This window comes from Ictidomys tridecemlineatus, chromosome 3 (assembly GCF_052094955.1).
Source record: "Ictidomys tridecemlineatus isolate mIctTri1 chromosome 3, mIctTri1.hap1, whole genome shotgun sequence".
Lineage (NCBI taxonomy): Eukaryota > Metazoa > Chordata > Mammalia > Rodentia > Sciuridae > Ictidomys > Ictidomys tridecemlineatus.
The window spans coordinates 178,871,783-178,883,812 of record NC_135479.1 but is presented as its reverse complement, the minus strand read 5'-3'; the positions used below and the strand labels follow the sequence as shown (position 1 = coordinate 178,883,812).

The following is a 12,030-nucleotide window of genomic DNA, read 5'->3' as shown; positions in this document are numbered from 1 at the left end:
GGGCATTGCACATGGGTTCCTTCCTGAGTTGCTGGGGTTACAGGTCAGGACCACGCACCTAGCAAAAAATTTATTTTCTTAAAAAATTTCAAGTTTACAACACATGATTATTAACTATAGCATTGTTTTACCAGTACTACTTCTTTTACTTCAACTCCTATCTCCTTATATTCATCATGCTACTCCGTTTGACTGTGAGTATGACTTTTTTAGATTTGACATGTGAGATCGTGGGTGTTTGTTTTTCTGTATCAGAATTATTTCACTCACTGTAATATCTTTCAGGTTCATCATAATGTGGCAAATGGCAAGCTTTCCTTCTGTTTTAGGCTGCATAATATTTGACTGTACACATACATACCATATCATATTTTCTTTATTCACTGTTCTGTTGAATGACACTTAGGTTGGCTTCCATATCTTAACTGGAATAAATAATGCTATAGGAGTTATGAGAGTGCAGATATATTTTGGTGACATATCTATTTTGATTCCTTGGATATATCCCCAGAAGCGGAATTTTTGGATCATATCATAATTCTGTTTTTAGTTTTGGAGGAACCTCCATACTATTCTCTATATTCTCACCAATAGTGTGCATGAGTTTTCAAATCTCTACATGCTAATCAATACTTGTCATCATTTCTGATAATTATAATTTATGTCTTCTCTTTTTTTCTTTGATAAGTTTGCCTGAGTGTTTATTAATTCTGTTTTCCTTCTTTGAGAACTAACTTTTAATATCCTTGCTTTCCTATTTTTTATCTTATTGATTTCTCTTAATGAATCATGATAATCTTTATTCTTTTACTTTATGTTGATTTGTTGTGCTCTTCATTTTCTAATTGCTTATGAAACATGCTAATACCATGGATTTGAACATTTTCTTTCTTTTAAATATAATCATTAATGCTATGAATAGCTTTCCATCTAAGTTCTGCTTTCATAGCATTCCACACATTTTTATGCACTCTTTTCACTTTTATTCATTTTGAAATAATTCCTAATATTCCCTTATTCTTCTTTGATTTATGGGTTACTTAGGGAAGTATATTCATTATTCTAAATATTTCATAGGTATTTGTTACTGGTTCATAATTGCTAGGAAAACCAAGAATACATACTATTTCTAATTTGAATTCATTTAAATTTATGAGGACATATTGCATGGTCTATCACATTTTGGTGAATGTTTTGTGCTCACTTGAAACGACTGTCTTGTACTCATATCCATGAATATTAATTAGCTCAATTAATTATTCATGGAGTTTCTCAAAATTACATAATTGTTGATATTTTGCTTATCTTTATCCATTTTTGAAAAAGAGTTATTTTAATGTTCAATTATGATTTTTCTCACAGGAACATATATTGAAAAAAGAAGTAAAGTGAAATAGTGAAGAGTTTCTCTGTATTGCAAGGGAAATAAAGTTACAAGAAAACTACATAGCAATTATTGGTTTGTTCTTTATTACTAGGGATTTAAATTTTCTTTTTTATAAGATTTTCAAGTACTTGCTCATATTTATAAGAGTATGTTGTGTTTGTATTGAATTGTTAGAGATAATTATACATAGTGTTTATGGGTGTCAAAAATATTGTTAAATATTGGTATTAAGGAAAATTATTGAACTATGTGTACTGATTAATAAGCAGTAAATTCACTGAAATTTCTGAATTTTAATATTTAATTCATTCTATTAAACTTTTATAGTCAAAGTTGGAATTTTAATCATATAATATGTATATGAAGATAACTTACTTTCTACTTTTTTAAAGATTACATCTCTTTCTTTTTTTCCCATTTTCTTCTTTACCTGTTAGCCAGATCTCCCTAAACAATTTCAAATTGAAGTATTGACAGTGAATATTCTCAACTATTATCAACCTATAATAGGACTAATTCACATTTCAGTACCATCTGAAACTTTTGCTTTTGCTTTCAGAGTAATATTTATTATTATCGTAGTTCTTTTCTAAGTTTACTGAGCTTTATGTTTGAATTTTATTAAATGACTTTTTGAAATACTCATTAACATTTATTTGTGAATTGTGAATAAAAAATTATAATGTTCTTAACAATAAACTGTCATTGCTTTATTTAAATAAGATAAACTTTGATCATAGTCAATTATTATTTTATTATGCTGTGAAATTAAGTATGTTATTTTAGTTAAAAATTTCTGAAGATTAAATAAGCAATACTACTGTATTGTTTCACCTTTAATTTTAAATTTTATTCATCCTGTGTTCGTATATGATTTTCATACAATGTATTCTAGAACAAATTGAGAAATTTTTCCTCACTTATCCTATCCTGAAGAAGTTCATAAAACATTATAAATATCTATCCACCTCCACTATAAAAAGATCTTGGCAATAAAAAATATTAAAGTTAATTCTTTCATGACATTCATTTGATTCTATAGTTATAACTCACTATAAATTTCTACTTTCTTTAGTTGTCTGGAATCCTTATATGCTTCTAGCAAAGTGTGTCATTTGCTGAGTACTTCTGATAGTGGGAATCACTCAACTGCTATGTTTCTCTGATTTTTATCTTAAATAGACTCTTGTTAGTTCCAGTTGTTTTTAATTCCTTTATTTCCATCCATATGATACCAGGATTTCCAGACTACATTCTTCTCCTTTTCTCTCTTTAAGATTTCATTGCATCTGTGTGCCAGATCTTGGTTCATCCTTTAATGTTTCACCTTTCAGTGCAATTTTGTTTCAGATGTCTTTTCAAATTATTATCAAGTTGTACATTTTTTGGACTTTTTATTGAAGTAAGGGAACCCACAAAAACACACATAGTCTAAGTGTTAGAGCTCAATTATCACAAAGTGAATTCATCCATCCAGTCATCAACCAGGGCCAGACACAGAACATTACACCATTCTGGAAACCCTTTTGTTCCCTCAACCTCTATCCTGCCAAATGTGTTATTATCCTGATCATTTGTATCATAGTCAGTATGACCCAACTGTGTACTTTCATGCACAAAATCTTGAAGTGTTCTTTTAATATTGTTCTTTTCACACAACATTTTCTATGTGAGGTTCATCCATGTATTTTCATGGTGCTGAATTTTCTGTTATTTTTCAGTATTGTTTGGAATCAAACAGTTGATTCTAGTTTGGAGCTATTATGCATAATGCTCCGAAGAACATGCCAGTACATGTATTTTGGTGCAAATATTTATGCATTATGTGTCTGTTATATGCAGGAGTGGACTTATTCTCTGTCTCTCTCTCTTATTAGCATTAGTAATAATATCAATAAAGTTAATGGATAAAGCTAAGAAATTTTTTTAAATGGTGTATCAATTAACCATTTTACCAACAGTATATGAGAATTCTATTTAATATATATTCTCACTGAGTATTGGTTCTTTTCAATTTTCACCTTATGTTAGACACATTCTGGTAATGTGTTTAAACATGATTTCTAATGAGTCGGAACTTTTTTTTTCCTCATATATGTGTTAGCCATTTGGGCTTCCTTTGTGAAGTGGTTGTTCATGTGCTTTGCTCATCTTTCTATTTGTACTCTTTGTCTTATTTTCTTAGTAACATGCAGAGATTTTCATGGCTATGAATGAGTCTTTTGTTAGATATATGTTATTAATCAACTTTTTAACTGTTGTGACCAAAAGACTTGACAAGAACTATTATAGGAGAAAAGTTTACTTGGGGGCTCACAGTTTCAGAGTTCTCAGGCCTTACCTATCCAGCACCATTCCTTGAGGCTTGAGGTGAAGCAGAACATTATAGCACAAGTGTGTGGTGGGGAAAAGCAGGTCAGAACATGGCCACCAAAAAGCAGATTGAAAGACTATGCTCAACTCACCAAATATACACCCCAAAGGCAGGCCCCAATGACATACCTCCTCCAGCCACACCCTTCCAGCCCATAGTCATCATTCAGTTAATCCCTATCAGGGGATTAATGCACTGATTAAGTTAAGGCTTTCACCACCTTATCATTTCACATTAAAGCTTTCTTGCATTAGCTTACACATGAGCTTTTGAGTGACACCTTATATCTAATCCATAACATGTATCATGGATATTTTTATACATTCTGTGATTTGAATTTATTTTTTTAAATATATTTTTTAGTCATAGATGGGCACAATACTTTATTTGTTTATTTGTATATGTGTTACTGTCTACGGCCATACTACCCTGAAGGTGCCCGATCTCGTCTGTATATGTGGTACTGAGGATCCAACCTAGGGCCCGACACATGGGAAGAAAACGCTCTGCCACTGAGCCACAACTCGAGTCCCTGCATTTATTCTTTCTAAATATTATGTTTTTGATGGTTAGGAGTTCTTAGTTTAATTGATCATTTTTGAATGGGTACTTTTTTTTTTATATTTCCTTTAAGAAATCTTTCATGCCCCAAAGTCATGAAGTTGTTCTATATTATCTGGAATCTTGGTGTTATGCAACATCTTGTGATGTGTGAATTCTCCTCTTTAATATATCATGTATCAAATCACACCACTACAAATTCAGCGATCATGAGAGAACTCTGTGTTTATTACTCCTGCAGGCATATGCAAAGCAAGGGGCATCCCTAATCAAGTTATAGTGGTGTCTCATCAGCAAGTTTGTTCCTGGATATCTTGAAAGGACAATGGGGAAAGAGATAGTGAGTTCATGGGGGAAAGATTATAGTGGTTTCTGTAATAATATGTTAGTCTAGATGTGATATACCTATAGTACAAACTGAAATAGTGATATTGGAAAAAAATAATAAATTAAACTATGAAAGAGGTAAAAATTCACCCTTGGCATTTAAATGGCTTTGAAAAGTGAAACTGTCTGAATTATTTCAAAGATTACGAATTATGTCAATAAGGATTAAGAACCAAGAGATAAGATGTAGAAAGATTTTCTGAAAAGATAATTAACTTCATTGAGCTTTTGTTGTTTTGTGTTTGAATTATCTTTGAAACTTTTGATGGAGAAGTCTGATGATTAGTTGGAAATACAATTTTGAAGCTCAGGAGAAAATAGGACTATGGATAAAAGATTAGAAAGTTATTGATACATAACTAATATTTTTGGTACTTGAAGAATTCTTCAAAAAATGACTCAAGGTTTAAAAACAAGTGAGCTAAAATACTAATAAAGTATGTTTTTAAATGAATGCAACAGAGTGAGAGTAAATATTTGAAATCACCTGGACAAAGGGAAAACTTCTAGCAGTAATAGAATTGATTCTAAATTTTTACAATAAGTCGACATATATAAGAAATAAGTTGATATATATGAGAAACTCACTAAGGCTAAGGAAAAAGATAGAGGTTAGATAAAGATTACCAACTACAGTTAGTTAGGAGGAATTATATCTCATGTTTAATATCACAGAAGGTTGGCTATACTTTATATCAACTTATGTATTTCATAATAGTGATAGAAGAAGAGTTTTACATCTGTCAGCACATAGACAACATGTGGGGTAATGGAAATGATAATTACCCTGATTTGATCATTATACATTGTATATACTTGTATAGTATGATTGCACTGTATTCCATAAGTAAGATTTTATATGCCAATTAAAAATAAAATAAAATTCAAATAACATAAAAAAGTAGAGTGAAAAACAGGAAATTGAATTTCAGATAGAAGAATGAAAGAAAAAAGAAATAGGGTTGGTAAGCCATAGAAGCCTAGGGAGAATCATGCAATCATGTTCTGTCAGCTCTCATTGTTAGATGCCTTCAGACCAAGCACTCAATTGACTGATTCCAGGAATTATTGGAATTACTCCCAGTTTTTAAAATATTTTTTTTTGTTTTAGTAGTAGGTGGACACAATACTTTTATTTTATTGATTTACTTTTAATGTGGTGCTGAGGATCCAGCCCAGTGCCTCTCACATGCCAGGCAGGTGTTCCACCCATGAGCTACAACCCCAGTCCTCAATAATTTCTTTTCTTTATCATATCATATATCTTAGTTTTAAACCTGAAGAAGAAACTTTTGATCAGGAAAAATAAAGCAGTGTATCATGTCACACCAGGGTCTTACCTTTATGAAGGAAGCAGCATGTCAACTTTCCTTGAGTGGTAGATGCTCCCATCACTTTTGGTCAGCTTCAAAATTCTTTTTATGAAGCTTCAATAGTTAATTTTAAAATCCAAAACATAACTGGGATAATTATGTTAGAATGTAATAACAAGAAAATTGGTGATATTAACTCTGAAAGCTATATTAATATAAGAGCAAAAGAAAAGAATCCTGCAAAGGCCTGGAGAAAAAGTAGAGGTTCAGAGTTGAGGGAAATAATGGACATCCATAGATTTAAAAAGGTATAGCCAAGGGTTTTAAGTGCAACTGTGACAAATGAAACAAGTTTGAGAACATGCAATGAACTTTCAACCAGATGTGCAGACTCTGGGAAGTAGGCTAAAAGGGGAGTACGGTAGGCAAATAAATCTAAATTGAAAAACAACATTCTGAACTTCTAGTTCACCTTTCTCTAAGATTCTCTTGTTTTACCCAATAAAATTATCAAGATATTTTGAATGAATGCAATAATTAAAAGAGCATCCTGTAATAGCTGCTACATTTTATTGAATGATTATTATATCCAGGGCACAGTTGGATATCTTATATGCATTATCTTATTTAGTTTTTAGATTAATAAATTAAATGTTATATTTACCTATTTACAAATGGTCAGTTGGGATTTAGATGGTTTAATTAAAAAGATACACTAAGATACACTGTGATATTAAACACAGACACAGTTAGTGACAGGGATTTGCTCTAAAGCATGTGCTCTAGTCACAAAACAGTTTTTAAAGAAAATTAATTACCTATCAGGATTTCTTCTGAACTCTCTTCACTATTTTGTTAACAGGGATTATTTCTTCAAGAGAAAAAACACTCTTGGAAATTGAAGAGAAGACCAAGGATCATTTCCAATGTTGACTCCCCCCACCCGATCTCATCTATACCTTAATCTTGAATCATCCTATGAATTTTGGCAATTAACAGAGAGGTGGCAAGATAGAAGTTAGAAACTACTAAATAGTATTTATTTAAAAATGTCCATTGCCAATGGGATCTGGCTTAAAAGACTCTAACAGCTACTAAAACATCCCCATACATAGGAACTGGTTTTAAAAAGAACACCACCACCGTACAAGATGTTGCCATTAGCATGTTATGATCAAAAGTTTTTGCCATTAGGCCAGTCTTACCAACAGACCAAAGCCCATTCATTTAGACAAAAGTTCATTGCTGAAAAACTAAATCAACATAAAAACCAACCTGTGGTCAAAGTACAATCCCATAGCAAAAACATTGTAGCACCTTCCTTAAGCTCTAACAAGATGGTCCAAAGCTGCTCAATATTGCCTTCTCAAGTGCCCAAATCTCAAGTGACACTTTCACAGAGCTTCCCTATCAGGACTATGAAGTCATCATTATCTGACACTAAATATCCAGGCACACCTTCACCAGACCTCTATCACAGATCATCCCATCCCATTTCAACAGACCTAAATTTACCTTTGTTGCATCCCAAACCTCCGACTATATCTTCATCTGACTTCAACAAGACAGCATCAACACTGGAGGCCAATCAAACAGCCTTAAGCTCAAAACTACCCCTCTCCAAACCTTCATCTTCAAGCCTAAACATTTGCTGTACATCACCTTCACTGAAGTCTAATCAAAGAGTCCCAAGTTCATCATTTTCTGCTCTCCAACACCAAGAAGCACCTTCCCTAAAAATCATCTATACATCACCTTCTTTAGGACTAAACCAAAGATGCTTTGGCTCAACATCACTTCAATCAAAATCTCAGAAAACAACTTCATTGGACTGCCTTTGGACATCTTTAATGGAACGTAATCAGAGATCATTGAGCTCACCATCACTCAAAACCAAATCTGAAACACTTAACTACCTTCCCACATCACCTTTTTTGCAGTCAAAGCAAATGACTCTAAGTTCACCATTACCTACTTCCAGATCTCAGAAAACATCTGTGTTGAACTTCAGTTCCAATCCTCTGAGTTTACCTTTGTCCCATTTAAAATTAAGGCATCCACATTCTTTCCACCAGCCTCAGAGTTTTCCATTGTTCCAGTCCAAGTCTCAGACGATATTTACCTTTGACCGCAACTTTCAGACCTTCAGCACACCAGTTTGTCACTCCAAGTCTCAGAATGGCACTTCACAAAGTGACAAATACAAAGCCACAGAACTACCATCATCCCATCATTTGAAACCAAATGTTATAGGCATATCACCATCAAGCACCAAACACGGCCTCAGGAACATATCTACAGTAGGTTCCAGACTATCCAGTAAAAGCAGCTTCAGTTTTAGTACAAAGAAAGAATCAGATAAAGAAATTCCCTGGACTTTAGATTGTAGTAATCCCTGCATTGTTAAAGGTGGAACAGTCCCTGAGCAAGTGTTAAATAAAATTGTCAATTCTATCTCCAAGACCAGAATCCAGAAGGATCTCTCTAGGCAAATTCTTTTTCGAAGAATGAGGGGAAAGCCAAATCCTCGGCCTGGTCCCCGCCTTTCAACAATGTATACAGTTTGTTTGGTTTGTGCTTCCTGCATAAAGTCTCAATGTAGACATATTTCAGGAAAGAGAGATCCTCGCTCTGCAACACTTTTTGCCATACCAGCACCTGAGGCCAATTTTGAGGGGAAAATAAAGGTGAAATTAGTTCTCATCCTCTGCCTGCCAGAGAATTCTTATGTTTCATTACCTCTGAAAGAAAATCAGCCTGATGAAGTCCCTGATGACAGTATTGAAGAAATGAAGAAGATATCACAGATTTTACCCTCTTCTGAATCAAATATCATCCAAGGGCTCAATATGAAGAAAACGTGGTTGACATGCCCTGAGAAGAAAGTCACAAGTCAGCAGCCCCAGGCTATTGACTGGCTACTTTATGTTAAAAAAAACAGTAGTACTCTGCTACAATCCGAGAACCCAAACCCTTCTACTTCTTCCTCCTCCTCTTCCTCCTCCTCCTCTGCCTCCTCTTCTCCATCCTCTTCCTCTTTTGCCTTACCCTCCTTACTCCCTTCTTTAAAAGACTCTGCTCCATCTGCCCTCTCAGGCTGTGTAGTCACCAAGGTCCTTAGCTACCACCGGTTGCCTCCAGGGGTCTCCTGGCTTGAGTTTATATGCAATAAAGATCACCAACCACTTCCTGAAAGATCAAATAAAAGTCAGTCACCACCTCCCAAAACAAAGTCTGTGAGGAATCCAACCATCAGGAAAGCAACAAAGGGATCAAATGCACTGCTCAAATTTTTCCAAAGCGTCCAAACAAAAAATTCTGATTAAATTTAACTTTCTGTCTCTTTGAAAGCAATGACCTCTTAGTTCTTTGAGATTAATGTCTGATTTCTTATCTTGCTTATTAATTTTCTTAGTAAAAAGTAACTATGACTGTGTATTTTAGCTGATGAAGTACCTATTTAAGGAGAACTATTTCAAGTGTACTTGCTAGCTAAATAATAGACTACGATCCCCTGGAAGTTAAAAACAAAATCCTGTATTTTTAACTGTCTGCCTCATAGTGGCTACTATATAATTTTTATTAAATAAATTTACCATAGTTTGCCAAATAACAAAAATACATCATCCATCTGGCCTTTGGCAGTGTCTAATTCATTTTTATCCTCCTTCCTTACAAGATATAATAATGACGATATTCTCAAGACAATTTATGCTCATTGTTTCCCTATCTCTAAAGAAAATTCTGATCATGTTCAATGGGTGAAAAAAATATAGAGAGGAACCCTTTCTGTTTTGTATTCCTAGAAAAATGTTATTCTATCTCAATATCAAACACACTGAGATCTAATAAGTTATGCAAATTTAGCAAACCAGAAGAAAAAATAGCAAGTACAAATAAGACTACTTCATGATGTTTATGACAATATTTCAATTATGGAGCCTTAAGTCACCTTATGATCACCACTATTTATACAGCCAAATGGGTTAATAAAAATTTGTTTAAAAATACTTTTGTTCCTCTGGATAGTAGGAAGAGAAGGAAGTTATTGTTACACTCGTCTTAAGTGATCATCTCTGTCCCTAGGATATAGAATTAGAGTGTTCTTATCTATACCAATGACTCCATCCTCCTTCTCCACCCCATATCTTTTCTGATCATTAGAACACATACTCAACATTTCCAGTTGGAACACACTGTAGTATCTCAAACTCAACATGGCCAAGGCAGAATTCATAAGTTTTACTTTTTACCATTTATGTCTTTACCTCTGCAGTCATTTGCCTTATTCATTTCTTATTATAGTGGATGTCCCTCTATCCACTGTGGTGTCAGGGGTGACTCTTTGTTTCATTGCCTGCCGCTCTCCAAGTCCATGAATTCCATAGCTTTATTATTATTGTAATCCAACCTTCCTCTTCATCCCCATTGTTACTCTCCTAGTTGTGATCACAGGCATTTGTCATCTGGATTATGGAAATATCTTGTAAGCAAGCAATTAAGCATTTTTTCCTTTTGAATATATTTCTGAGACATAAATTTGATGTTAATCCACTGCTTATAATCCTGGTTTTTTGGATAAATTCCAAGATTCTCTTTAAGACTGAAGTATGATTGCCTGTCAACACTGATTTCTTACCCTTCTCCAATCTCCTGGTGCTTCAGCCAGACTAATTTTTTTTTTTTAACAATACACAGATTTTACAATGTCTCTCCTACATTTTAAACCAACAATTCTGCCATACAGGAAGATCTTCCTATTTTTGCATATTTACCCTGGCTCATCTTGTCATCTTCTGGGAAGCTGCTTTTCTAGTTTGCTTACAAAGGTATTACTTGACCTTTCTATTGTCATAAAACTGTGTTCTCTTATTGTACAGTTCTTAATCATATTATATTACAACCATTATCTGTTTTCACTTACTAGACTGAAAACTTTGGTTCAGTGCTTTATCCTTATTATTTGACCTTGTCTTTGGAATTGACTGAGTACCTTAAAATACTGATGTTGAGTTAATGCTATTGAAACTCTTCATTTAAAAAAAATGTTCTGAAATAACAGTTTCATTGGTCTGCATTTCCCCATAAGATTAATACTGAGTTGCTATTTGTATATTTTATCTTAGTAAGGACTTATATAAACATGGTACTTTGACAGTGATTATCTTTTTTCTTATTGAGTATGTTAAAATAGTTTATAATATTTTAGTATTAAATATGTGTACTGATATATAGTTGATTTGTGATAATAAAGAAAAAAATGAAACATTAGATAATGTGTTCAAAGCCTTCTGCAAACTGTTTAGAAAACATGTATTGTATTCATCTTAAACTTTTTTTTCTAGTAATAATGCATCACTATTTTTTTGCATTTACTCATTACGGTCTTCTATACTAGACTAAATTTCATGAGCTGAGGTTCTTTGTTTATGTATTTTTATTAATTTCTCAAAACCTAGTAGAACCTGAAACACTTATGTACTTAATAAATATTTGTTAAATCAAACTGAGTTGTTTAACTGGTTTCTATTTATTGATGTAAGTTGCATGTTAAATTTCCATTTTTAACTTCTTTTATAAACTTTATGCTTCATTATAGTACCTTTTCACTCCTTAATTTTTTGAATTATTATTTAATTGCTTTCAACTTCTACATTATATTGGAAGTTCTTTATATTGCCCTGATATCTACAGTGTCTACTTTTAAGAGTATTTTCAAAATAATTCTTTAACCTACATTTTTTTCTGTTTTTAATTTTTAAATAAACCTTTGTGAAGTCTGTAGAGGGAAAGCATCTATACAAGCAACACATATCTAGCTCTTTTTCTTGTAGTTTCCATTGAGTTAACAATAAAATTCCAAAATAAGGAGCACTTTTTTTTTTATTGTGGGAATCTTCAAATCCTCGAAAGTACAGGGAATGGTAATGAACATGTACTTTTAGTTCTCAGTTTTCATGATTTTAAATATTTTGTCAATATTATTTTTATCTATCTCTACACATGTA

General features: G+C 32.9%; 1 protein-coding gene across 1 annotated transcript in view; it reads left to right on the top strand.

The window, feature by feature from the left end:
* The window catches only part of Csnk2a2ip (casein kinase 2 subunit alpha' interacting protein), a 40,592-nt gene extending 29,064 nt beyond the window's left edge, over positions 1 to 11,528 (top strand). The window contains exon 2 of the mRNA XM_040286932.2: positions 6,885 to 11,528. Coding sequence (XP_040142866.1) covers positions 7,174 to 9,348 — 2,175 coding nt within the window. The 5' untranslated portion in view covers positions 6,885 to 7,173 and the 3' untranslated portion in view covers positions 9,349 to 11,528. The remainder of the gene's footprint in view (positions 1 to 6,884) is intronic.
* The last annotated feature ends 502 nt before the right edge of the window (positions 11,529 to 12,030 follow it).